Source organism: Micromys minutus, assembly GCF_963924665.1.
Source record: "Micromys minutus genome assembly, chromosome: 10".
Lineage (NCBI taxonomy): Eukaryota > Metazoa > Chordata > Mammalia > Rodentia > Muridae > Micromys > Micromys minutus.
Genome location: NC_137979.1, coordinates 34,305,311 through 34,329,397, shown reverse-complemented (window position 1 = coordinate 34,329,397; position 24,087 = coordinate 34,305,311). Strand labels below are relative to the sequence as shown.

The window sequence follows — 24,087 nt, the reverse complement described above, 5'->3', positions numbered from 1 at the left end:
CGTCTCAGGGAAGCTGGCAAACTGCACTACAAGTGGGGGGAGTTCATTCACTCTCTTGGCCCGGTCAGAGTTGGTTTCTGTAAACCAAACAAACACTGTCTTAGCAACCCTAATACACCAAAGAGGAGACAAAAGGAGAGGGCGGGTACTGCTGATCCTTCACAGGAATGAAGAGACACTGCAGACACTGCCAACGTCTTTATAAAACTTCTGGCTATGTGGGATTCACTGAGCAGTGGGTCTTTATCGGCCTCTGACACTGAGTGAGTATTGGTGTCAAAATAAAAATATTTTGGCTATCCAATCTACGCTTCAGAGCAGTCAGCGTACCCATGGATTAAGGTTTCCATAACACTGTGTTTAATACTGCTTCAAGCAGACAGACAACTGCAGGCTAGCTCTTCCTAGAGATCTCAGACGGTAATGGGCCAGAGCCTTGGTCTGTCAGACAATATCCACAGAGTCACCTCTGTTATCTACATGACCATCACCAGAGCAATCTCACCAATTCCTCACCTGCGGCAGGAGGATGTTGGCCACTAACTGTTGGTAAATCCAAAGAGCTATCAGACATGACATGTTTAAGATCTCCTCCCACATCAGCCAATTTCATGTCAAACTGAACAGAAAGAGCATCTTCAGAGTCCTCCTTGCCAACACTGCTGCCACCAATGGAGGGGAGGTCTAAAGACTTTACGGAGGCGGAGTCTTCTTTGGCGTGTCTGAAAGCCACTGCTTTCTCTCCCAGGGATTTGTCTGAGCTTGTGGATGAAAATTTACTGGAGTGGAAGTCGGCAAAGTCATCGTCACTTTTTAAGGAAGGAGTGTTCTCTTTGAACTCCTCAATGGCCAGTCCAGCTCCCTCTAGGGAAAGCTGTTTGAAAACATCGTACTTGGTTGAGGCAACAGGTGGGTTCTGTGCACCCTCCACAGTGCTGCTGGACAAGGGGCTGGGACTCACTTCTTCTCTGAGGGCTTCATACTTGTCATCTGCTTTTAGATCAGATGAGATGGAGCTGTTACCAAAAGCCATGAAATCCGCAAAGTCGTCCTGCTCCCCAACAGATGCAGAGTTCGAATATTCCCCAAAGAGGTTGAACTCTCCAAAATCATCTGCCAAACTAGAAGTTTTTGTAGACGCCAGTGCTGCCGAGGCTGCCGCCGAACCCACCGGCTGAGGTCGAGTGGAAACTGACTTTGAAGTGCTAAATGCAGCTGAAAAGGGCATAGCTTTCTCGACACTGCAATCCACGGAGGAGAACATATCTAGGTCTGCTAGGTTCAGAGGGGTTTTCACCTGTGTCTGTGTCTGCTGTACAGCTCCTGAGGCAAAAGCTGATGGAAAAGTGTCTTTTGTCGGTGGCTCTAGGGGTGACACACTATCGGCGGTCTTGAAGTCAGTGAAACCGTCATCTGTTCCTGTGGATCTGAACTCGGCAAAGCTCTCTCCTGAAAGAGAAGTGCAGTGCGGTGAGGATGCAGAGCAGAGGAGCACATTGCACGTGGTGTGCACTAAACAGAGGTGTAACTTTGTACACCACCCTTGGCTGACACTCTTATCAGACCATATGTTTCTCCACTAAAGCCAGTGATAAGGAAAGCACTGGCTCAAGGAAAGCACTGCTCAAGACTCTCTCCTCTGGCCAGAACTGAACCAGAAGCTGGAGGCTCCAGAGAGGCTCACTAATCGCAGCCCATTAAAGATGAAACATCATATACTTTTAGACAAGATCCAAGGTATCAATGAAGTATTAAGAAGAATCCTGCATCTGGTATTCGGAGTGAACAACAACTCTGAACAACTAAGACTTTAAAAAGATTTAGAAGTTGGTTGTTGTGGCACGCGCCTTCCCAGGACTTGGGAAGCTGAGGCAGAAGGATCACAAATTGAGGCCAACTTGGGCTACATAAAAAGACCAGGTCTCAAACATACCAACCAACTAAACAGCCAACTAACCACCACCAACAATAAATAAAACAACCTCATTACTAAATGTTAACAGTGTAGCTCAGTGGCAAACTCATGCTTGGTAACACCATGGCCTAGGTTCAGTGCTAAGCACACACACAGGAACACAAAGTATTAGATAGGATATAATATATAGTCTTGCTCAAGTACACTGACAAAAATTTGACTATATTTTTGTAACAATCTTTTAAAAAATAGCTACTTATTTGAAAAGTAAGTTTAGTGTCCACAGGAGGTCAGAGGACAGCTCTGGGAGTTGACTCTCTCTTCTCCTTTGTTTTAAATCTGAGATCAAAGGACTGGCTTAGGCCATCCGGTTCTGCAATAAGCATTTTTATCCTGTAGGCCTTTTTTTTTTTAAATAAGGTCTACAATGAAACTCACTAGGATAAGCCATTTAACAAAAGCCAGCAATGTACCAAACACGAGTTTTGCTATATTAACCAACATCACTTAATATCTAAAAACCTGATTACCAATTCTGGAGATAAATATCTATAAACATGATTGCCAATTCTGGAGATTAAAAGATAGAAACCTAAATTTCCTTGCTACTCCACTTCTATTTTTTTTGTTTATTTATTTATTTATTTATTTATTTATTTTTGTTTTTGGGTATCTCTGTGTAGCCCTGGCTGTCCAGGACCTCACTCTGCAGACCAGGCTGGCCTTGAGCTCAGAACTTAGAGATCAGCTGCCTCTGCCTTCCAAGTGCTGGGATTAGAGGTGCGCACCACCATCGCATGACTTTTCTTCTTTCTTCAAATAGACAGTCTACTTTTGTAGTTCTGGTTGGCCTACAATCCACTAGACAGACCATACTGGCCTTGAATTTGTGGCATTTCTACCTCGGCCTCCTGAGTGCTGAGATTATAGGCATGTGCTCACTACCACGTCTAGCTTCTCATTCATTTTTTAAAAAATTGTTTTTCCTAAAAAATGAAACATCGATGCATATGAACCAAAAGATGTACGTAAAGCCAAATTTTAAAACCAGTTTCTAAAATGCCACCAAAGAAGAGATTGGCTCCAAACCCACCAGGCTTCATGGATGATCTGCACTTTAATTTACCAAAGAGAAAAAGCACTGGAAACAATGTAATTTTGCTTTTTAATCTGATACTGAATTTATGTGTTAGCAAAAGTCATCAACATAAATCCTCCCATTGTATTAGAGAAAAATGAGAAAGAGGAGCAACCTTCAAGTTTCCTATAATTTTTGTATTCAAGACATGACATTAGTCAATTTCACAAACTGACAGGAAATCCCAATGAGAAATGACGCTAGGATTTTACAGATGAATCGATGACATTTGTGTTGTTTCTATAAATGAAAATATAATTAGCAGTAAACACTTTTTTTGTCAGTTTTGTTTTTATGAGGCAAGGTCTCACATGGTAGCTCAGGCTGACCTTGAACTCAAGATAATTCTCCTACCTCAGCCTCAAGAGCGCTATCTTTAGAGGCATGGGTTACTAATTTTGATGTGTTGCTTTGAAATATCTGTGAAATTGACAGGTTTTGATTTTTAAACACAAATCGCACAGCAAACTAAACTTACTGGTGATGAATTCTAAAATTTTCCATCAGAAATGTAAACTGGGTGAAAGAGGTGAAGGAAATGAGAGAGGGAAAGAGAATGACATCAGCGCGAAGACTAACTGGAGTGACTGCTGCCCCACTGCAAGTTTCTTAAAGAGCTTTGGGTTTTTCAAGTTCCTCCTTTATTTTTGTAACTTTTTAGGTCCTGAGAGAACTTTAAGGGTGTGTTTAGTTAAAGCTCCAATAACAAGTGTCCTTCCTTTATGCAGAACACTGTTCAGAACTTACAAACAGCTCTGGCTGAACCTGTGAGTGACATTGAACTGTCACTCAGCACCGCAGGAGAGACTCATTTCTGAGCCCACAGAGGCTCTACATCACAGCACGCTCTCATCCCCCCTCATTTTTGACTCAAATTTGTTATGTAGCCAAGAATAACCTTGTGTTCCTCATTCTCCTGTCTCCACTTTCTAAGTGCTGGGAGGAAAGGTCTGTACCACAAATGCCCCACTTCAAGGGAAGTTTTCAAAAAGGAATAAAACAGTTTCTCCTAAATTGAACAAAGTTAGTAACTCAGAGGGCTTTAAACCAAGTGACATGGAGTGAAACAAAGGCAAATAAAAAAGACGATGACCCAGACCTGGGCTCAGAATGGGGCTGCTTACATTTTGGATACCACCACCCTTCCTTCCCTAGTATCTCTAGAGAGATGGCCCAGCAGTTAACAGAACCCGACTGTTCTTTCAGAGGATCTGGGTTCAGTTCCCAGCACTCACATGGGTGCTCACAACTGCCTGTTAAATCCAGTTCCCAGAGATCCGGTGCCCTTTTCTGTCCTCTGTGGGCACCAGGCTTGAATGTGGTAGGTACATATACATACAGGCAAACCCACTTATGTACATAAAAATTTTAAATATTCATATCATGATCATTAACACCATACCACACAAAGAATCCTGATATTAAACCAGGCTCTACTTGAAACTTGCCTAAGATTAAATGACATCAAGATTCCTCAGAAGTGCCTAGTGCCTAACACAAGTATAAAGGGAGAAATTGCTTTCACATCCTAAAGAGTTGGATGAAACACAAGGAAATGCTGCTGGAACTTAAAATCCATGAGAGACTGAATTCCCTTCCTGAGGAGAGATGCTGGTGCAGGGGAATATCTATGACACTGCCCTCACTCATAGATAATATTTCCCACCCATGAAAAAGTATAGAAGCCAGTTTTGAGCACTTAGGGCGTGAACAGAATGTGGCTGCGTTCTCAGGAAGAATCCCCATTTGAGCAGATACATTCTACAATATCCAGAGTTAAGGTTTAGGCTGCAACCTATGGATTACCCAAACTACATGCCATGCGTAACCACACATACTAACTTCCCTCTCACACACATACACACCTCTTCATCTTTCTCACTAAATTATAGCCAATTTTGAAAATCCTGAACAATAGTGACTTGAATCAAACTCAGTACAGTACAGGAACTGATTGCTCCTTCCTCCTGAATAGGTGAGCAGCTAATGTCTGACTGATTCACTCACTCACTCATTCAATTAATGGATTAATTTAGCAGTGCTGGGGATGAAAACCAGGAGCCCGCCCATGAATTCTAAGGATTCACTCTACACCGAGCCACATATCTCAGCTCTGAAACTTTGGAATGCCACTTGGTAAAATGCCAATTAGGCCAAGTCTTGCTTGCTTCCATGAATTTATTTTGTACAATACTATGTTTCCATTTTCTTAATGATTTTTAGTTCTTGAAGAGTATTAAGTGTTAGGACTGTGTCACTAATGAGGAGAAATCCTAAGGAGATGTATTTCTTTATTAGCTGTGCTGCCTCACACTTAGGCTCTCTATAGGAAGTGCAGATCGACTCTCACAGATGCCATCTAAGCTACAGCTTTTTTATGTCAAATCGTGCCACACCCCACTTCTTTGAATGTGAAATCTGCATTCCTGCCTTATGATACTTTCTGCTTTGTTACAGATGTTGTTTCCTGCTGTTCTCCAGACTGGCTTTGAACCTGCTATTCAAGGAGAACAAGCTTGAGTGCCTGCTGAGGTTTATAAACTCACCAGAGCCAGCTTTTTTTTTTTTTTTAATTAAAAAATGTAGGTTTATTTATGTATTTTGTGTGTATGTGTACATGCATGCTACCACATTCGAATGTGTTATGGTCATAGATGACTGGCAGGAGCTGTTCTCTCCTTTCACTATGTGCATTCTGGTGACAAGACCCAGACTGTCAGGCTTGATAATAAGTGTCCTTAACCACTTAGCCATCTCTCCAGCCCAGAGCTGTTTTGAAGTAATGATGTTCTACAGTGCTTTTCTTTTCAAATGATGGACAAGAAACCAAGAAAACATAAATAATGCTAAGTACTATATCAGGAACTGATATAAAAAGTCTTGATTCGGACTGGTAGCTGTCTTTTTGTACAGAGAGCAGCCTTTATGAAATGTATATTTCTGACACAGGATCTATGTGAAGACTCCAGTGAAGGCAACACACTGTTTTCAGAGGAAATTTTATTGATTTGATATTACCCAAAATCTGAGAAAGTACCTCACAATAACTGAGCCACACTGCCTCACTGTAATTTCAAAGTTCCCAAGATTATCCTTGCCCCATAAGACTGTGTGCTACTCAGCTCATTACAGTACTTCCTATGCCTTGCAGCAACCATTAAGGACTTCTGAATGAAAACACCTGCAGTCTAAGTATGTAGCACAACAATATTACTACGCCATATGATAACAATGTCAATTTCTTTTTAGCTGGGTGTAGTGGCACAGACCTTTAATCCCAGCACTTGAATAGCAGAGACTAGTGGATCCCTGTGAGTTCCCAACCAGCTAGGCCTTTCTAGTGGCTCTGACAGTTCTCACTAGGTTGGCCTGGAACTAGCTACGTAACCCAGATTTGCCCCAACCTTGTGGCAACCATCCTGTCTACGTCACAGTTACAGGTGGGTGCTACAATATCTGGGTTGCCAGTTTTTAAAAATAACATATATAGAGAGGCTGGAGAGATGGCTCAGTGGTTAAGAGCACTGACTATTCTTCCAGAGATCCTGAGTTCAAAACCCAGCAACCACATTGTTGCTTATAACCATCTATAATGAGATTCAATGCCCTCTTCTAATGTGTCTGAAGTTAGCTACAGTGTACTCATAAACATTATAAAAACAAACAAAAACATATAGATATAGAATTAAAAAACAGATGTTTATGATGTCACTAAAACCAAACACACACATACACACAAATTCCTAAAGTGTTAGAGGAGGTAGCTCAGAGGTAAAATACTTACTTAACATGTACAAGGCACTGCTTTTTTCCCCAACTTGGCAAAAGGAAAAGAAAAAAAAGGAATCCAAACTTACCTAAAGGCTTACTGTCTGTTGTTTGCTCGAGTTCCCTGAAAGCACTGTATTTATCACCAGACTCTGCGACAGAGAGACAGAAACTCATTACAGTGAGGAACCCAGAGATCACAGCCAGAGAAGCACGGGACGTTGGGCTGCACAAACATATTTAACATGTGGAGCAGTATCTGACATTCAATAAAAAATGTGTCACTTAAAGATTTATACAACTTAATTAAAAGTTATGGCCACAGATTTATCAACTGACAAACTGCCTTTACCTCCAAATGAAGCAGGGTTTTCAGAGGGCTTGTCAGTGGAAATCCCTTTAAACACTGCATATTTGTCTGTGGAGGCTTTAGTTCCAGGAAGTGGGATCAGGAGTGATGGAGCACTGCAAGAAAGGAGAGACCTGTGTTACTGCCCAGAGCTCAACCCTCCCTCACCAGCACACGGGGCTCAGAATGAAGCTAGAGGTCACAATTCACTGCCCTTCCTTGCCTTCCTTTCTTCTCTCCTTCCTTTCTTCCTTCCTAAAAAAATTTACTTATGTATGCCTGACGTAGTGGCACACACCTTTAATTCTAGCACTCAGGAGTCAGAGGCAGGTGGACCTCTGTGAGTTCAAGGCCAGCCTGGTCTACAGAGTGAGTACCAGAACACCAAAAGATACATAGTAAGACCCAGTCTCAAACACAGACAGACAGACAGACAAACTGTGCATGTCTGGTTATGCCACATGTATTTAGGTATACCCAGAGGCCAGAAGAGGGCATTGGATCCCCAGGAGCTAGAATTACAAGTTATAATCTGGGAGTTAAAGATGGAACTTATTCTGGTGTTAGGTGTATTCATTCTGTGGGGCAGACAGATTTCCTGGGAAATACCAGAGACAGAAATGTTGAGCAAGTTAAGGAAAACAACAAAGTCCAAACTACTTTACTGAAGCAGGCTGACATCTGTGGGAATGGGAGGGAGCATTTTATAAGATCTTACTTCTGTTTTCTTATCTCTTCACCCAGATGTTCACTGCTGGGCAGGCTTTTTCTCTCCTGCCTTTCCCACGAGTAAGGAAATAGCCATCCTTTCTCCCTATCTGGGTATGTTCTCTTAACTTTCCCTCACTATGGAAGAGGAACAAGTGCTCTTAAATGTAACCACTGAGTCTTCTCTCTAGTCTTTCCTAACAGTAAACAAAACAAAGCAGCTGGTGAGTCCATTCAGTGGATAAAGGTTCCATCCAGGATCTGCATGGTGGAAGGAGAAAAGAGACCCAAAGGTGGTCATTTGACCTTCACATGCATACATGGCACACAAGCACCTACCTCCACCTCATAAAAATAATGTAATAATTTTTTTAAAGAGACAGTATGTCATGCATCCTTCATGTACCTGAGGAAGATACCTCCTGCCTCTACCTCCTGAATGCTGGGGCTACAATTTTAGGCTGAAAATTGAACAGGAGCTTCCTGTACAATAGGGTATGTAGGCTGCCAACCAGGCTGCATCCACAGTCCTATGGCTCTTGCTCAAAAGTTAGAAACTATGGGGGCTGGGGAAATGGCTCAGTGGTTAAGAGCACTGACTGCTCTTCCAGAGGTCCTGAGTTCAATTCCCAGTAACCACATGGTGGCTCACAACCATCTGTAATGGGATCTGATGCCCTCTTCTGGTGTGTTTGAAGACAGCAACAGTGTACTCACATACATAAAATAAATAAATACATAAATCTTAAAAGAAAAAAACCAACAACTTCCTATGGTTTTAACTTAGATTTCACAATAATTTAACAGTGAGATTCCAAAAATGTATACCTAATATTTAAAGATAAATTACAACCACCAAATGTAAGACTTCTTTAAAATGGGCTCAGGCTGTAGAAATGAGACAGTTAAGATAAAAGTCTATTTGTAAAATGTTCTTTAAGCCAAGATGTAAATTCTGCTTTTGATCATTGTGTGGAAGTTTGACATCTGATAAGCAGTGACAGACATAAGAGGACATTTTTACCAGGATCACACCAGCTCCCAGAGAGCTGGGCTATCTTTGTAGCAAAACATCAATCACTTCACAATTAGATGAAGATAGTTTTATCTGTGCATTTTTTTTTTTCTGGATGGAAAGAATAGTGGAATGAGTAGCTTCTGCGTAGGCAATTCTTGGAAGACTGGAGTATAGGATAGAAGCTTTGCTTTTTTCCTCTTATCAGAGCCAGGCAGTTCCCTGGAAGAGGAACCTTTACATATGAATGACTCCATTGCACCACAGTCAGGGCCAATCTCAACCACAGTACAAGACAGAAAATGGATTTCTACTGAGGTCTCTGCCCTGCAGCAAACCCTTTCCACAGTCATTTAAATCTTCTTATCAGTGGCCCACAACTGTGTAAAATCCAGGCTGTCCCACACGCATGGTAATTGGGTCCACTGTGTTTCAAGACTTAAAGGCATTGAATATTAAAATTTCACATCACTGCCACACAGCTGCTGCTATCTGATCTTGACAAATGTAATGGCTTATCATCTATACATGTAGGTGGGTGCTTTTATAGTTCCATAAATAATTCAACTATAGCTCATTGACCAGAATGTTGCAGGTAATTGGTGTTTAAGGACAAAAAGCCCAGGAAGCTAGATGGCCCGCCTGCTTTTTGTAACCCTCCAATTTTAGCTATGGTCTTTTAAAAGCTCAAGCGGCAAAATCTTTCTGCTAAATGTGACATTTAATTGAATATAATTAATTCTAAAATTATATCCACAGAATTGGACAAAGAGAGACTCTGCAGGGTAATGAAACAGCTGATGAAAACTAAGAGAATCCAGTTACCATCCAGAAAGTTGACATACACCAATTACCCGCACACCACAAATCAGGCTTCATTGCAGCCCTTCTCAGGAGCTATTATTTTTTAAGAGAAGGCTGTAATCAGCATCAGGGTGTTTATGCCACTTATGTATAGCAGTCATTATCTGCTTTATACATGAAAACAGTCATTTCTGCTCTTTAAGGGAAGTTCTCGTGTAAGAGGGACACACTGTTTTGAAATGTAAGAATCTGCATTCTATTGAAAGGCAAAACTGGGAACCTGATCATCAAAGAACACATTTTGTTTTCCCCAGAGAATCTACTGCCATGTGGCTGTGGCAGGTGTTAAAAGTTAAAAGTTAAAACCACCATTCCAACTCAAGAGTCTGAACAAGGTAAACCTTATTCTTGATCAAGCGGATGTGCCCTGAAGAGCACACAGAGACAGAAAGTGACCAAATCTCCTCTCTAATGGCTGGGGTGTGAGCTCATGTCTTACCCGATTGGCCCGTTTGTACAAAGTTAGCACGGGAAAGGAAGGAAGAGGTTAGAAGGTCACTGCTCCAGTCTTCACATTCCTGGAGCAGAGCACTGGACTTTTTATGGGATGGTGTGTGTGTGTGTGTGTGTGTGTGTGTGTGTGTGTGTGTGTGTGTGTGTGTGTGTGTGTATTAGAATTCCTTGTCCCAAACACATGTTTTATAGTATGTGACAGAAAAGACTATTTGATATTCCTTATACAGATAAGGGTTTTGTTTTTTTTTCTCACTCTGCTAAATATTAAGGCTTGTAAATAAATTCTTAGATTACAATGTGATAGTGCAGTGTTTAATCCCAGTACTTGGGAGGCAGAGGTAGGCAGATCTCTGTGAGACTGAGGCCACCATGGTCTATATAGTTTTAGGATGGCCAGAGCTATGTAATATGGAGACCCTGTTTCAACAAACAAACCACAGGAAACAAACCCAAAGAAATGCTTAGTTCTCAGTAAACAAACAAACAAACAAAGAGCCCCATGGTCCCTGGTGCTACAGCTTTGTCTCAGAGCCTCATCTGTGTGACTGGCTCTCCTGGTTGCCCCCACCTAAGTACTTTCTGAATACACAATTGGACGTCAGTACTTTCATGCCTGGATGCTCTCTCTCTTCCCGTGTATCAAGAATACAGCATTTTCATCATGTCATTCAAAACCCAGAGCAGCTCCCTCTGGGCTCACAGTGGGAAAAGCCCTTCTTGAAGCCATTTCTTATTCTAAGGATGCTTTATGGATGTGACCACAGATTACAAGGCTTCCCACAACAGGGGCTGCTCTAACTGCTAAGGTTTTCTCACCAAATAACAGTGCCCCTTGTTAGCCATGGCCACTTCACTGTGTAAAGCTTCTCCATTCTGGTTAAACACAGCAATTACAGAAAGCAATTTGCCTCTCAAACTAAAGCAACTTCCTATTCTAGGTTCCTGCCCTTCCCACTCTGCTAGCCCACCACTAATGGTGGCCACAGGGACGGTTATGGATCTAACATTCTTTTCCACACTGCTCACCTATTTCCTAATAACAGGCTCCCAAAAGGGAAATCTCAGTCATCTTCCCCCTCTCCTTTCCCACCCCATTACTGTTCATGGAGGTAGGCTCTCTGGTTCCTTAGACCAGAGTTCTCCTTATAGGCCTCTTCCCGAATAAAGCCTGTGCTGCAGAAGGCATTTGTTCCCTTGTCTGTCTTTCCTTACACTTTCCACCCAGTCTACTCCTGAACCTTTATCTGTTCTGTCGTCTTTTCTGACAAATGTGCCCATTTTCTGCCTAAAGACACTGACCAAGGTGCATTCTCTAGGCTTAGTTATCATGACTCTGCAGAATGCTTAATAGAGAATATAGATAGTCACAGTTCAGATAACTCACACACAGATGTGTGTCTCTAGTATGATGTGTGTGGTATTTGTATGTAACCCACTTGAATCTCTCACACACCTGAAACCAATCACCTGCATTAACTACAGTATCTAACATTGAAAAGGCTGTGTGTTGGGCTGGAGAGATGGCTCAGCGTTAAGAGCACTGACTATATTCTTCCAGAGGTCGTGAGTTCAATTTCCAGCAACCACATGGTAGCTCACATTGGATTTGATGTCCTCTTCTGGTGTGTCTGAAGATAGCAACACTGTACTCATATAACTAAAATACATAAATCTTTAAAAAAAAAATCTGTCAAAAGCCTACACATCTCAAGTCTGGCTACCATTTTTAAACTTTTATTTTAACTCCATCAACTGAAAGGCCTTTCCCCCTACTCACTTGAGGGACTGTTTATAGTCCACATACTATAATATTATCATCCAATAGTATGTTTGAGCCAAGCAATACTAGAGTGAAACTAGAGAGATAGATCATTACAATTAGGATACAATCAGTAGTAGAAAGTGGGGACGGTAACTCATTTTACATGCATGGGTAGCTGGAGGAGTTAGAAAACCCCAATATTTAGCTGATTTTTGAAATAACTTTTGAATTAGCTTTAGAGAGACCAACCAGGAATGGTGAGAAGCAAATGTCTCTGGAGGACTGGACTTTGAACATGAAAATGGCAGGTGGAGCGAGAGCACACACGGGCTTCTATAGCAGGCAGAGCCAACCAGAGACAGGACACATGCCTTCAGCTTAGTGACTGGGTATGGTGATATCATGGACCAACCACGGAAGATTAGTAATGGTGATGTAACAAATATCTGGCTCTTAGTAGGAAATTAACCTGATTCTATTCAGTAAATTTGAGATGTCTTGCCTGACTCGTTTGGATAGGATGTGTAAGTTTTGTCTGGAAGGAGGTCTGGGCAAACATGTGACACAATGTTTTGTCCTGGATGCATGATGGGCACGCTGGCATTATAGTACTAGACACTGCATGTGGCTTACACATGTTTCTGTTGCCTCACACTGTAACCCTTACTAATGGCACATCTCCAGCCTCAGCTTGCTAAGTGTGGGGATTACATGTGTGTGGCACCATGTCTAGCTATGTAGAATATAATCTTTATATTCTACTCAGAATCATCTCTGTTTCTGGTCTGAAAACTCCTCTCTCCTACCTATCTTTAGTATAGTGTGATGTGGGAGGTCTGACTGAGTAAAATGGAAGTGACGGTACCAACCACATAAGAGAACATAAGAGAGACACAGTATGTGTTCTGTCTGACAGAAACAACTAAGACCAAACGCAGCTCTATTGTGTACTTAGTCTGCTCTTCCAATCTGTGAAGAAGGATCCAAACAGAGAGAAGGGGTAGGCGGGACGGGTGAGGTGCTGACAGTGTGCTGACTGAACCCAGGCAGATGAGATGCTGCTGGTGTGCTAACTGAACCAATGACAAACTCTAGAGCATAGCTTCTCAACCTGAGGGGTACGATATCTTTGGGAAGGGTGTTGTCAAATGATTCTTTCATGGAGATCACCTAAGAACATCAGAAAACACAGGCCTTTATATTATGATTCATAACAGTAGCAAAATTAGTCATGAAGTAGCAACAGAAACAATTTTATGGCTGGGGGTCAGCCCAGTATGAGGAACTGTATTAAAGGGTCACGGTGTTAGGAAGGTTGAGAACTGATGCTCTAGAAGAAAATGTAAGTGAAATGAATGTTTGTGGGGGGGTGTGCAAACAAAACAGAAATCTGGAGCAAACAGAAGCCACTGGCCAAAAAAAAAAAAAAAAAAAAAAAAAAAAACCGAAAAGACACATGAATAATTAAAATCCAGGGCCCTGAATTACAATTTTATGGAAAATCAGGATTATGTCATACTACTATAAAATACAAAATCACATGTTCCTGGTTCAAATTATTTTCAACAGCTGAAGAACTGGATCTAATATGAGAACAGGAAGCCACTGTGGCGTTAGGTCAGACACTCAGCTGTCACAAGTCAGGTTTGTTGTTTTCCTTTGTCTTTCTCTTTTTAAGAGAAGATTTCTCTGTGGAGCCCTGGCTGTCCTGAAACTCACTATGTAGACTAGGCTGACCTAGAACTCACAGCGATCCACTTGCAACTGCCTCCCTTGAAGGGGTGCCCCACCACACCCAGTCCCACAAAGCAGGCTAAAAAAATAAACAGGACAAGCAGGTGTACACTGGAAGGAAGGGAGGAGCCACAGGTCAAGTGGACACAGAGCACAGAAGCAGAGGGTGACAGTCTGAATGCAGGGGCAGCCCAGTGGTCATGAGAGGAAGAGGTACAGAACTGCTCTCTGGACAGGATTTGCTGTTTTCAGGTTCATACTACGGATACCCTTTCCCTAATGATAAAATGTAAAGTTAAATATATTCAACTCTGTTCTACCTGTTTCCATGCTGGGAATTACTGGTTTTTGAGGAGGCAGGCACCTCTTGGAAGTCAGTGAAAGAATCGTCGATGGATCCTGACTTCGAAGCATCTTGAAAATCCTGGAAGTCATCTTCTTCTGTCTTTCCCACCTAGATTTACAAGTGTTAGAGTCGGGTTAGGACTACTGCAATGAAACACTGCAACCAAAGCAACCTGTGGAGGAGTTTATTTGGCTTACATTTCCACATCACTGTTCATCACTGAAGGAAGTCAGGACAGGAGCTCAAACAGGGCAGGAACCTGGAGGCAGGAGCTGATGCAGAGGCCATGGAGGAATGCTGCTTACTGGCTTTGTTCATCATGGCTTGCTCAGCCTGCTTTCTGACTGAACCCATGACCACCAGCCCAGAGATGGCACCACCTTCCTCATAACCAGCTCTTATGGAGGGAGTTTTCTCAATTGAACTTCCCTCTTTCAGGTAACTCTAGCTTGTGTCAAGTTGACATAAAACTAGCCAGCACATCTGACACACAAACACATCACTGTTAAGTCATAACCGTTCCTTTCTTGTTCTTTCCCAAGATCACACATTAATATCAACATTACAACACAAACATCATGAATTTTAAAAGTCCCACAGTCTTTAAAAATTCAGTCTTAAAAAAAAAAAGCCGTTTCTTTTAAAATCCAAAGCCTCTTAACTGTAGGCTCCTGTAAAATAAAACATAAGATACTTTCTTACTTTAAGAGGGAAGGACCAGGACATAGTCACAATCTGAACCAAGCAAAACCAAACTTCCACAATGTAATTAACTCAGTGACCAATTATCTGGGACTCACTCCAAGGGCATGGTTCCCTTCCCTGGTTCTGCCCTTTACAGCACTTGAAGCCTGTCTTCCAGGTTCCAGCTTGTTCCAGTCCACTGCTACTGTTGTTCAAAACTGCTGAGGTCCCTAGCTGCACTGGCCTGCACTTTCACCAACAACCCCTCCTGAGCTATTTTCAGGGACTCCAGCCCTGCCACACAGTACCAGTCCTCAGCTGTTCTCCACAAACCCTTCACACCTTCAAAGCCATCACCACCTGGGTGACTTGTACACTACAAAAATTCAGCTATCAGCACAAGGTCCAACTTTGGCCATGCCTGGAACACAGTTTCTGTGTGCTAACTCTCTGGAAACACTTCCCAAAAGACTTCAGCTCAGTGATGCTGGTCTCTTCTTAACCACAGCTGATTCTTCAACCCCAGCTGACCTGCATCCCATGTTTCGGCATAGCAAGGTTTTAATGATTCTGGTCTCTTGCTAATCACAGCTGATTCTTCAGCTCCGGCTGACCAAAGCCATAAACTGTTCACACAAAAGGCTTTCTTCTTAAACTTCACAAGCCAGGCCTCCATCACTTACACTACGCTCAACATTGTCATCTCCCAAGCTCCTGCATTACAGTTCATTTAGCTCTCAACACACAATGGCTTTTCTGGCCTTAAGTTTCAAAGTCCTTCTACAATCATCCCACAAAACATGATTAGGTTGATCACAGCAATACTCTGCTCTTCTGGTACCAACTTGTCTTAGGATTACTAGTGCTATGATTAAACACTGACCAAAATAACTTGGAGAGGAGAGGGTTTATTCAGCTTATACTTTGCATTTGTTCATCATGGAAGGAAGACAGAACAAGAATGCAAATAGAGGGCAGGAACATGGAGGCAGGGACAGAGAAGTGCTGCTTACTGGCCTGCTCAGCCCACCTTTTTATAGAACCAGGACCACCAGCCCAGGGATGGCACCACCTACAATCACTAATTTAAAATATGCCCTACAGCTGAATCTTATAGCGGCATTTTTTCGATTGAGGCCTTTCAGATAACTTGATCCTGTTAAAGGATATTTACATAGGAAACAGGAGATTGCCAAAGTAAATAACTCCTCTTCACGAATCAACCTCAGAGACTATCATTTAATTGCTCAATTTAATTACAACTGCCTAGTTTCATAATCACGCATAGGGTGTGTGTTGGTGTATGCACACATGCTGGAATTGAACACAGGGTCTTGTGCATATTGGACAATTGCTCTATCACTGAGCACTTACAGCTCCAGGCAAGAACTGAGCTATAACAACAGAGATGCTCAAAGCAAGAATCCTGTCTCATACTTTAAAGTATTCACTGGCACAAATGTAATGGAAGGGTTGGTTTAAATAGCTAACCTAACATTTTAAAAGTAGCTGGATTACATTTGTCCAGTTGCTGACAGCAATGTTTGTGAACAGACATGACATGAGCCCCCATAACCAGTCGAACAGATGAAGCAAACACTGGCTTCGAGGCTACCACTCAGAGCAGCAGATTGCTCATGGTCTATTTGCTTCATGGAACAAGCTCACATTACACTGTTCAACTTTAGAAATGTAATTATGAAACAGGTACATCCTTCCATGTCCTAAATGGAGATCTACTCAGTTCACTTTAATGATTACTTTCCACTGTGTTGAGAAACTGAAATCATTGAACAGTTTCTTTGTGATGAGCAGTAACATTTTATTCACCAAGCAGTATCACTGCTTCCATCTTGACTCTGTGAACTTCAGCTGCCATCTCTGAGGTGCATGTTTTCAAACAGTTGTGCCAATAAACTTGCAGGATTAGTCATTTTTCCCTGCATGACATTATGTATCTATACATTAAAATTATTGGTTTGCTAACCTGAGAAGTGAAATTTTTGATACAGGATTTACCATGAAGCCCTGGCTGGCCTGGAACTCTCTATGTAAACCAGGCTGACCTCAAACTCAGATCTTCTGCCTCTGACTTCTGAGTGCTGCAATCAGAGGTGTGGCCTATCATGTCTGGCTTCAAATCTGTATGTGTGTGGTATATGTGTGATTGTGTGTGTGTGCTTGTGAAGAAGGACAGAGATTGATATCACATGTCTTCCTCAACTTCCTCCTTAACAATATTTTGTGTATTTAAAGAATAATTGAAAACAAAACAACTGAATTTTGTATTAATACTTAAAAATTATCTTATTTTTTGAAGAGCTGGGGTCAAATTTAGGATCTTGAGTATCCTAGGTGGGAGCACACGGATGAATCACACCTGTCTCCACAGTGCCCGCTCTAATCCAGCACTGAATCTGAAGGAAAGCTGCCCACATGTACCTTCTGGAATGATCTGGCACACACAGAGCTTCTCCACTTACCTGGTTTGAGGGGAAGGCTGGCATGAAGCCACTGGAAGTTGGCGCTGCAGCTCCACCCACTGGTCCAACAAGGTTAATACCCATGATGGGCTGTCCAAGGGTGAGGGGCATGGAGCTTGCAGGGCCAGAGGGCATGGCTGTTGGCTGGCTCACAGGGGTAGGTAGAGTCATAGGAAAGCCACTTAAGGTAGGAATGGGAGCCGCGGGGAACTGGTTCAGAGCATCAGGGCTCATGGCAGGAACACCTCTCTACAGGGAACACCAGGAAAATGGAAACATTTTAGCCAGCTGCAGACCTACAGGAAGTTTCCCTTTCTTTATCTGCTAGCAGGGGAACAGTAAGGAGGAGGATGCTGCAGGATCCACTACTGTTCTACACTATTACAAACGTTATATACAAGGCCATTCTTTCATGCACATTCTCTCCATTTAAAACCCCCAATGCTAATACTTAGACAAGGTCAGCACACAGCAACTGTGACATTTTTCTGTCTGATAAGTTTGACTAATTTGCTAAAATCAAAGAACCTAAACTAATTTCAAAATATAAGAAAACTTGTTACCAGCCTAAGTATACTTTAAGGAATTCTAAGTACCTGCAAAAAATTGATTTCATCAATTATTTTCACTTTCAAACAAAGGGATAATGTGCTAGGATGTGCATTATATGGACTATATACTTTTGGAAAAGTATATCACAAAGCTCCTAAATTTTAATGTATAAGGAAATCAACAAGGCTACAATGAAAAGGGGATTCACACTCTTTCAATCTGTAGAAACAACACACTTGTTCTGACATAAGACACACAGTCTACCTGTGTTACTGCTACCATGGCGAGAACCGTATAAAGCTCCTCCTTAGTGAGCTTGCCAGGTGTAGTTCGATTAGCTAAGGCCCATATCTGTCCGAGGGTTTCCCTGGGAAGTCCAGATGACATCAGAATGGGATAAAGTTTAGCAGTATCTATTCCAGTTGGAGTCATTGTGGTTTCTAAAATTTTCTTATAGGCATCTATTGAAAGAAAAATCAAATGACAAATGCAAACACACTGTAGGTGGTTGACTTTGCTGCTGCCACCATTGGTATAAAATTATAATTTTAGGTCAGATTGCATAAATATGGCTGGCATTTGGCTCAGTGGGGGAAGAGGTTCCCGGTGCCAAGCCTGAATGCCTGAATTCAATCCCCAGGACCCTCTGACCTCCACATACATGCAAACCAACACATACATGACTAGGAAAGGCTGCCTGCATGTGTAGAGGAGAATGAAAGCAAAAAGACAAACTGACAGAAAATGAATAAAACTAAAATATATACTAAGATCTAGTTTCTGCAGGGTTTAAAGAGAAGAAAGGGCAGAGGATGGGCAGACTGGGCCCCACATGGTTTGAGAGAATATCTAGCCTACGAATTGTGGTTGTATGATTAAAATACAAAGCAGACATATACCAATTTCTCCCAAAAATTTTCTTTTGTAGAGGCCTTTTTTTTTTTTTTTTTTTTTTTTTAAAGGTTTATCTTAGGTATATGAATACACTGTAGCTGTCTTCAGACACACCAGAAGAGGGCATCAGATCCCTTTACAGATGGCTGTGAGCCACCATGTAGTTGCTGGGGATTGAATTCAAGACCTTTGGAAGAACAGTCAGTGCTCTTAACCACTGAGCCATCTCCCCATCCCCTTCTGTAGAACTTGTATCAACATTTGTTCAAGTGTAAAACGACTTTTGTCCGTATCAGCCTTGGCACTGATGAGCCAAAGGACATAACCTGCAGCTTGCAAGGCGCTGAACGGCAAACAGCAGCTATGATTTACTAACCTCAGTGTCTGCGACTGAAAGGGCTATTGTTTCTGTGTTTATTGATCATGGCTTAAACTCACTGTCATCTTGTATCTACTGAGAACTACCACCCAATACCAAGCAATTTTAGTAATTTTTTCAACTCAACAATAATAATACACATTAAAAAACCAAACCAAACACCACTTTCCAATGTAGAAAATGATGTTACCCAATCTTTCATTTCATAGTTTCATAGGACAACCAGAAAAAAAGAATATATATATATATATATATATATGTACATATATATATATTAACAATGCATAACGTATTAAACATACTAGTGTGATTTTTTAACACGATATTTTAAAAATTGTATGTGTATAAGTGTTGTGTCTGCATGTCAGTCTATGTACTACATGCATGTCTAGTGCCCGAAGACGCCTGGAGTGGGTGGTTATGAGTCATAATGTGGGTTCTGGGACTTGAACCTGGAGCCTCTGGAAGACCAGATGTGCTCTAAACCACTGAGCCATCTCTTTAGTCCCAGTATTGTGATTCTTGATGGAATATTAGTAGCCTCTGAAATAAGCATCTGATAATATCATTTAAAACACAGTAACTCTAATGGCTTGGCCTTTGCCCAACAAGCAATCTTGTCACTCCCAATAAAACAGTCTTTTTTTCTATTCTTTTCTTGGCTCTGCTTTCTTTCTTTCTTCTTTTGAGACAAGGTCTCACTTTGGCTGCCCTGGAACTCAGAGAGAGTCACTGCGTCTCTCTGCTAAGTGCTTGGATTAAAACTGTGCATCACCACCCCCAGTCCATAAAGTAGCCTTAAAACATGAGGTTTACCTAGTTTCCTATACTCTTAAACAATTCCTTCTACATACTTAATAACCACTACTATAAATATTTAGAAATACCACTATAACATTTACAGTAAAGTATCCAGAAGGGAATGCTGGGCAAAGAAGCTTCACTTTACCTGGAACCAAACTCTCATTGTAAATCCAAGGAGGCATTCTGGGCTGACCAGGATCCTGAGAGGGAAACACGCCCACACCTACAAGGTAAAGATGGTTAATATGCACATGGTCTGGAGAAAAGTCACCATTTTTTACACAGAGGAGTACTGGCTGAAGACACTAGAAAAAAGTCACCAATATAATGAAAGTACTTGGTTTCCAAGCAAGTCTTGTTGAGTAACTATGTATTAAGTGTAAAGAAAGAATACAAGGTACCAAATCAGTCATGGGGCTGCAGGAGGCTTGCACATCTCATGTGTATGACAGGTTAAGAGAACACAACAGACAGTGGCTTAAAATTACACATGTAGAACATCCTCCTGAGATTTGTCTCTTTAGTTAAAATTTGGATTCAGCTTTTGTGTTCTGGGAACGGGACAGGGCCATGCAGGTACCAAGCTCATGTTCTACTGAAGGTTGAAGACCTGTTTGTCTCCTCTGTGCTGGGGACTCATGGCCAGAGAGCCTTGAGTTACGAATCTGGATCTTTCACGCAGCAGTGCAAACAATTTAGTTCAGAGAGGGTAAGTACATTTTCATTGGTGACTTTTCCAGTTATAGCTCAACTTTTTAACCTTTATGAAAAACCAGAAAATATGAGGGGAATCGAAAGGGAACTGTTGTAAAAATGAGAGGAAATTTTAGATCAGGCGTGATTCTGATTAAGAAACAGGGTTACCAAAATCATTTGAAAAGAAGTAATATAGTGTATTCAAAGAATTCAGAGCAAAATCTTAGGGGTTAATTGGAGAAAAGATTGCATAAATATTTAAGCAAAATTTTAATTAGCACAATCAAGCAGCATCCATTTTAAGATTAATGCTTAAAGTGTTAGCATCCGAGCAACAGTGGGTTAAACAAAGTGTGCTGAATGTCCCAGGAGCTCACCACTCTCTTCCTTCGACAGGGTTTGATCTGAAGTCTTTCCTGCGACTGCAGTGGTGGGAGGACCACTCACACATCCATCTACTGCACCCCCGTTATGGGCCATTAAGTCAGGAAAGTTCTTACTGGAACCTGGGACTACGGCTTTGTGCCCAGCTTCAGGAGTGTTTAATTTAATGTGTTCCTGCCCAGATGCACCTATATCACAAGATACTAGGAGCTTCTCTTCCAAGGAAGGGCCTAAACAAACAGCACGAAGGGTTATTTGTATATAACTGCACATACCAGCCTTTCCTTCATCCCTTCCCACCCGGTATTCTCAGGGGAAGTCCTCCCCACACAGCATGAATGTTGTAATAATTCAAATGTTACCCATTTGTGTAGGATTTGAGCCAGAGGTTTTGGAGAACTTAAAACAATTACCTTACTCTAGTTCTCAGGGATCCTGTGCCATAGGAAGCAGAATCTCATAGTGCAGCACTGCTGTGGGAAGGTGGCAAACTGCTGCTACCTTACACAGACACCCCTCCTGGCTCACGGGAGCTCCCTGTCTGGCCTGGTTACACATCTGCTGAATGGCAAGTCTTATAGTCTAAGTACAGGTCTCCCAAGGCCCTTCCACACACACTATGTCTTGAGAGAGTCTGTGCCTGCCCCACAATTTTACAGATGATAAAAACTGAAGTAATGGGATGTTTAAAGACTTGTGCAAGGCAAAGAGTGTCACTGCAGCAGGCTGGCCTCAAACCTAAGCAGATTCTCCAGCCTCTGTCTGCCTAGTGCTTGAATTACAGACATGAGTCACCATATGCATCTTATTAGGAGATAAGATTCTCCTCCTGCCTCACCCACCTTTTTTCTGAAACAGGGTCTCATATAGCCAGGTTTGCCTTGAACTGTGTAGCCAAGGATGACCCTGAACTCCTCGGATTCTTTTGCCTCCATGTCTTAAGGAATGCATTACAGATGTGTGCACCATAGCTGGCTAGAGACCACATTTTAAAGGACTGCATGTATTTTGTGTGTGTGCACACTGGTCCATGTCACTTCTCCCTTCCAGAATGCACTGAGGGTAACCTCAGTCAGTAGGCTCAGTGGCAAGCACTCTACCTCCCCCCACATTCATTTTTAACTTTTTATTGATTCTTTGTGTAGAAAGACTGCTTTTAAAAAGCAGTACTCCCTGTGCATTATTCTTAACCTAATCTGGAATTCATAACATAAAACTGGAGGCCAGTTGCTCCTGAAGTCTCCCCTGGTTCTAACACAGCAGTGAAAGGCTTTACATAACTTTTCTGGTAAATAAAGAATAAAAAACTGAATCTAGCCTTGCACTGGTGGCTGTCAATGGTTCTCATAAATCACATATGTGTTCCTTTGCCAACAGCACTGCATAATTCTACATAAGTAAGAGAAGTAAATTACCCTAGGTTTTCTAACACTTTGATAATAACACCAGGCATTACCTGCTTTCTGCACACTGTGGGAAGCAGCAGGTAAACAAGGAGTTTGCCCACGGACACTGTGTACGGCAAAAGACACTGGAGCCTGACCTGGAGGTAGAGGCTGTGCCCCAGCCTTCTGCGTGTGTAACTGGCCGAGTGGGGTGCCGGGGAGGAAAGACTGAAAGGGCCGGCCTGTGGAAGAAGGCCCACAGTTGGGAGGCTCAACAGGCCCCTGCATAAAGCCACTGAATTCATCTTCACCAAGAAAGGCTGATGGTGGGGAAATAGTTTTAGTAGAATGAGATGATGTGGGGCAGTCTGCAAAATGGAAAATGGCAATGAAATACACAGGAGTGAAAACTAGAGGGAGAGAAATCCAGATGCAACAACCCTCAGAGCACGATGAAATATGAACAATGGAGCTAACAACGCTCATAACACACTGAAACATGAACAGCGGAAGTGACAACCCTCAGAGCACACTCAAATAAGAACAGTGGAGGAGAGCAAGAAACAGAACACCCTGATGTTTGCTTTGCTCTAACAAGATTGAGAGCTAGTCTGCATTTGGTTCAAAACATACAAAAGTAACTCAAATTCTTGTCCTTTATTTTTTTTTTAAAGATTTATTTATTTGTTTTTATTATGAATACACTGTAGCTGTCTTCAGATACTCCAGAAGAGGGCATCAGATCTCATTACAGATGGTTGTGAGCCACCATGTGGTTGCTGGGAATTGAACTCAGGACCTCTGGAAGAGCAGCCAGTACTCTTAACCTCTGAGCCATTTCACCAGCTCCCCCTGTCCTTCATTTTATTAGGTAGTATTAACTGTGCATACAAGTGACAATTACAAAGTGGTTTGTCTATATAGATACTACTTCTTTCTTTTCTTTTTTTTTGAAACAGGGCCTCTCTACTAAGCCCTGGCTGTCCTGGAACTCATTTCTTAGATCAGGCTGGCCTCGAACTTAGAGATCTTCCTGCCTTTGCCTTCTGAGTGCTCAGATTAAAGGCATCTATCACCACACTCAGCTCTAGAAAGATATCTTTCCTTCTCCCCTTCCTTCCCTCCTTCCCTTCCTCCCTCCCTCCCTCCCTCCCTCCGAGTGCTGCATAAAATGAACAAAATTCCATTGTTTTCTATGGGTGCTTGGAATGTGAACGAGGTCCCCATGCTTACATGGCAAGAATTCTTCCGAGCCATCTCCCCAGCCACACTGTGGCTTTTATCATTGTGTGTGATTCACTTACATAATAAATGTGCTCTGCAGGAGCTATGTTTAACACAGAACTCACTGACAGTTCCATTTCATTTTTGTTTGGTTTTTGTTTTTTTGTTTTGTTTTTGGGGGACATGGTTTCTCTGTGCCCTGGCTGTCCTGGAACTCACTGTATAGACCAGGCTGTCCTTGAACTCAAGAGATCCACCTGTCTCTGCCTCTGCCTTCTGCATGCTGGGGTTCAAATGTGTGTGCCACCACACCTAGCTATTTCTTCTTTTTTAGCATGTTTGAATTGCTTTGCTATCTACTAATGTCTAATGTAACAAGGAACAGCCTCTCATTTGAAAAAGATGGCAATTTCAAGCTTGTTACTTAAGAACTGGTGGCATGAAATCTGGAATTACTGAAAGTTGTGTGAAAGATGAAAATAAATATGCAAACACATTGCTGTAACTTCTTTTAAAAGAAGTGTTGGCTGTAAGTGTGCTGACCTCT

The 24,087-nt window shown here is 42.0% G+C and overlaps 1 protein-coding gene across 7 annotated transcripts in view; it reads right to left on the bottom strand.

The window, feature by feature from the left end:
- SYNRG (synergin gamma) overlaps positions 1 to 24,087 on the bottom strand; it is a 71,840-nt gene that overhangs the window by 30,413 nt on the left and 17,340 nt on the right. For 4 of the 7 annotated variants that reach the window (XM_080923887.1, XM_080923889.1, XM_080923888.1 and 1 more), the window contains exons 7-14: positions 20,925 to 21,161; positions 19,997 to 20,074; positions 18,039 to 18,235; positions 17,223 to 17,471; positions 14,030 to 14,163; positions 7,174 to 7,286; positions 6,911 to 6,973; positions 517 to 1,449 (exon numbers count right to left, since the gene is read on the bottom strand). In XM_080923887.1, the coding sequence (XP_080780013.1) occupies positions 517 to 1,449; positions 6,911 to 6,973; positions 7,174 to 7,286; positions 14,030 to 14,163; positions 17,223 to 17,471; positions 18,039 to 18,235; positions 19,997 to 20,074; positions 20,925 to 21,161 (2,004 nt within the window). Of the gene's footprint in view, positions 1 to 516; positions 1,450 to 6,910; positions 6,974 to 7,173; positions 7,287 to 14,029; positions 14,164 to 17,222; positions 17,472 to 18,038; positions 18,236 to 19,996; positions 20,075 to 20,924; positions 21,162 to 22,387; positions 22,685 to 24,087 lie in introns of all 7 variants that reach the window. The other 3 variants (XM_080923884.1, XM_080923886.1, XM_080923885.1) reach the window with 1 other exon arrangement.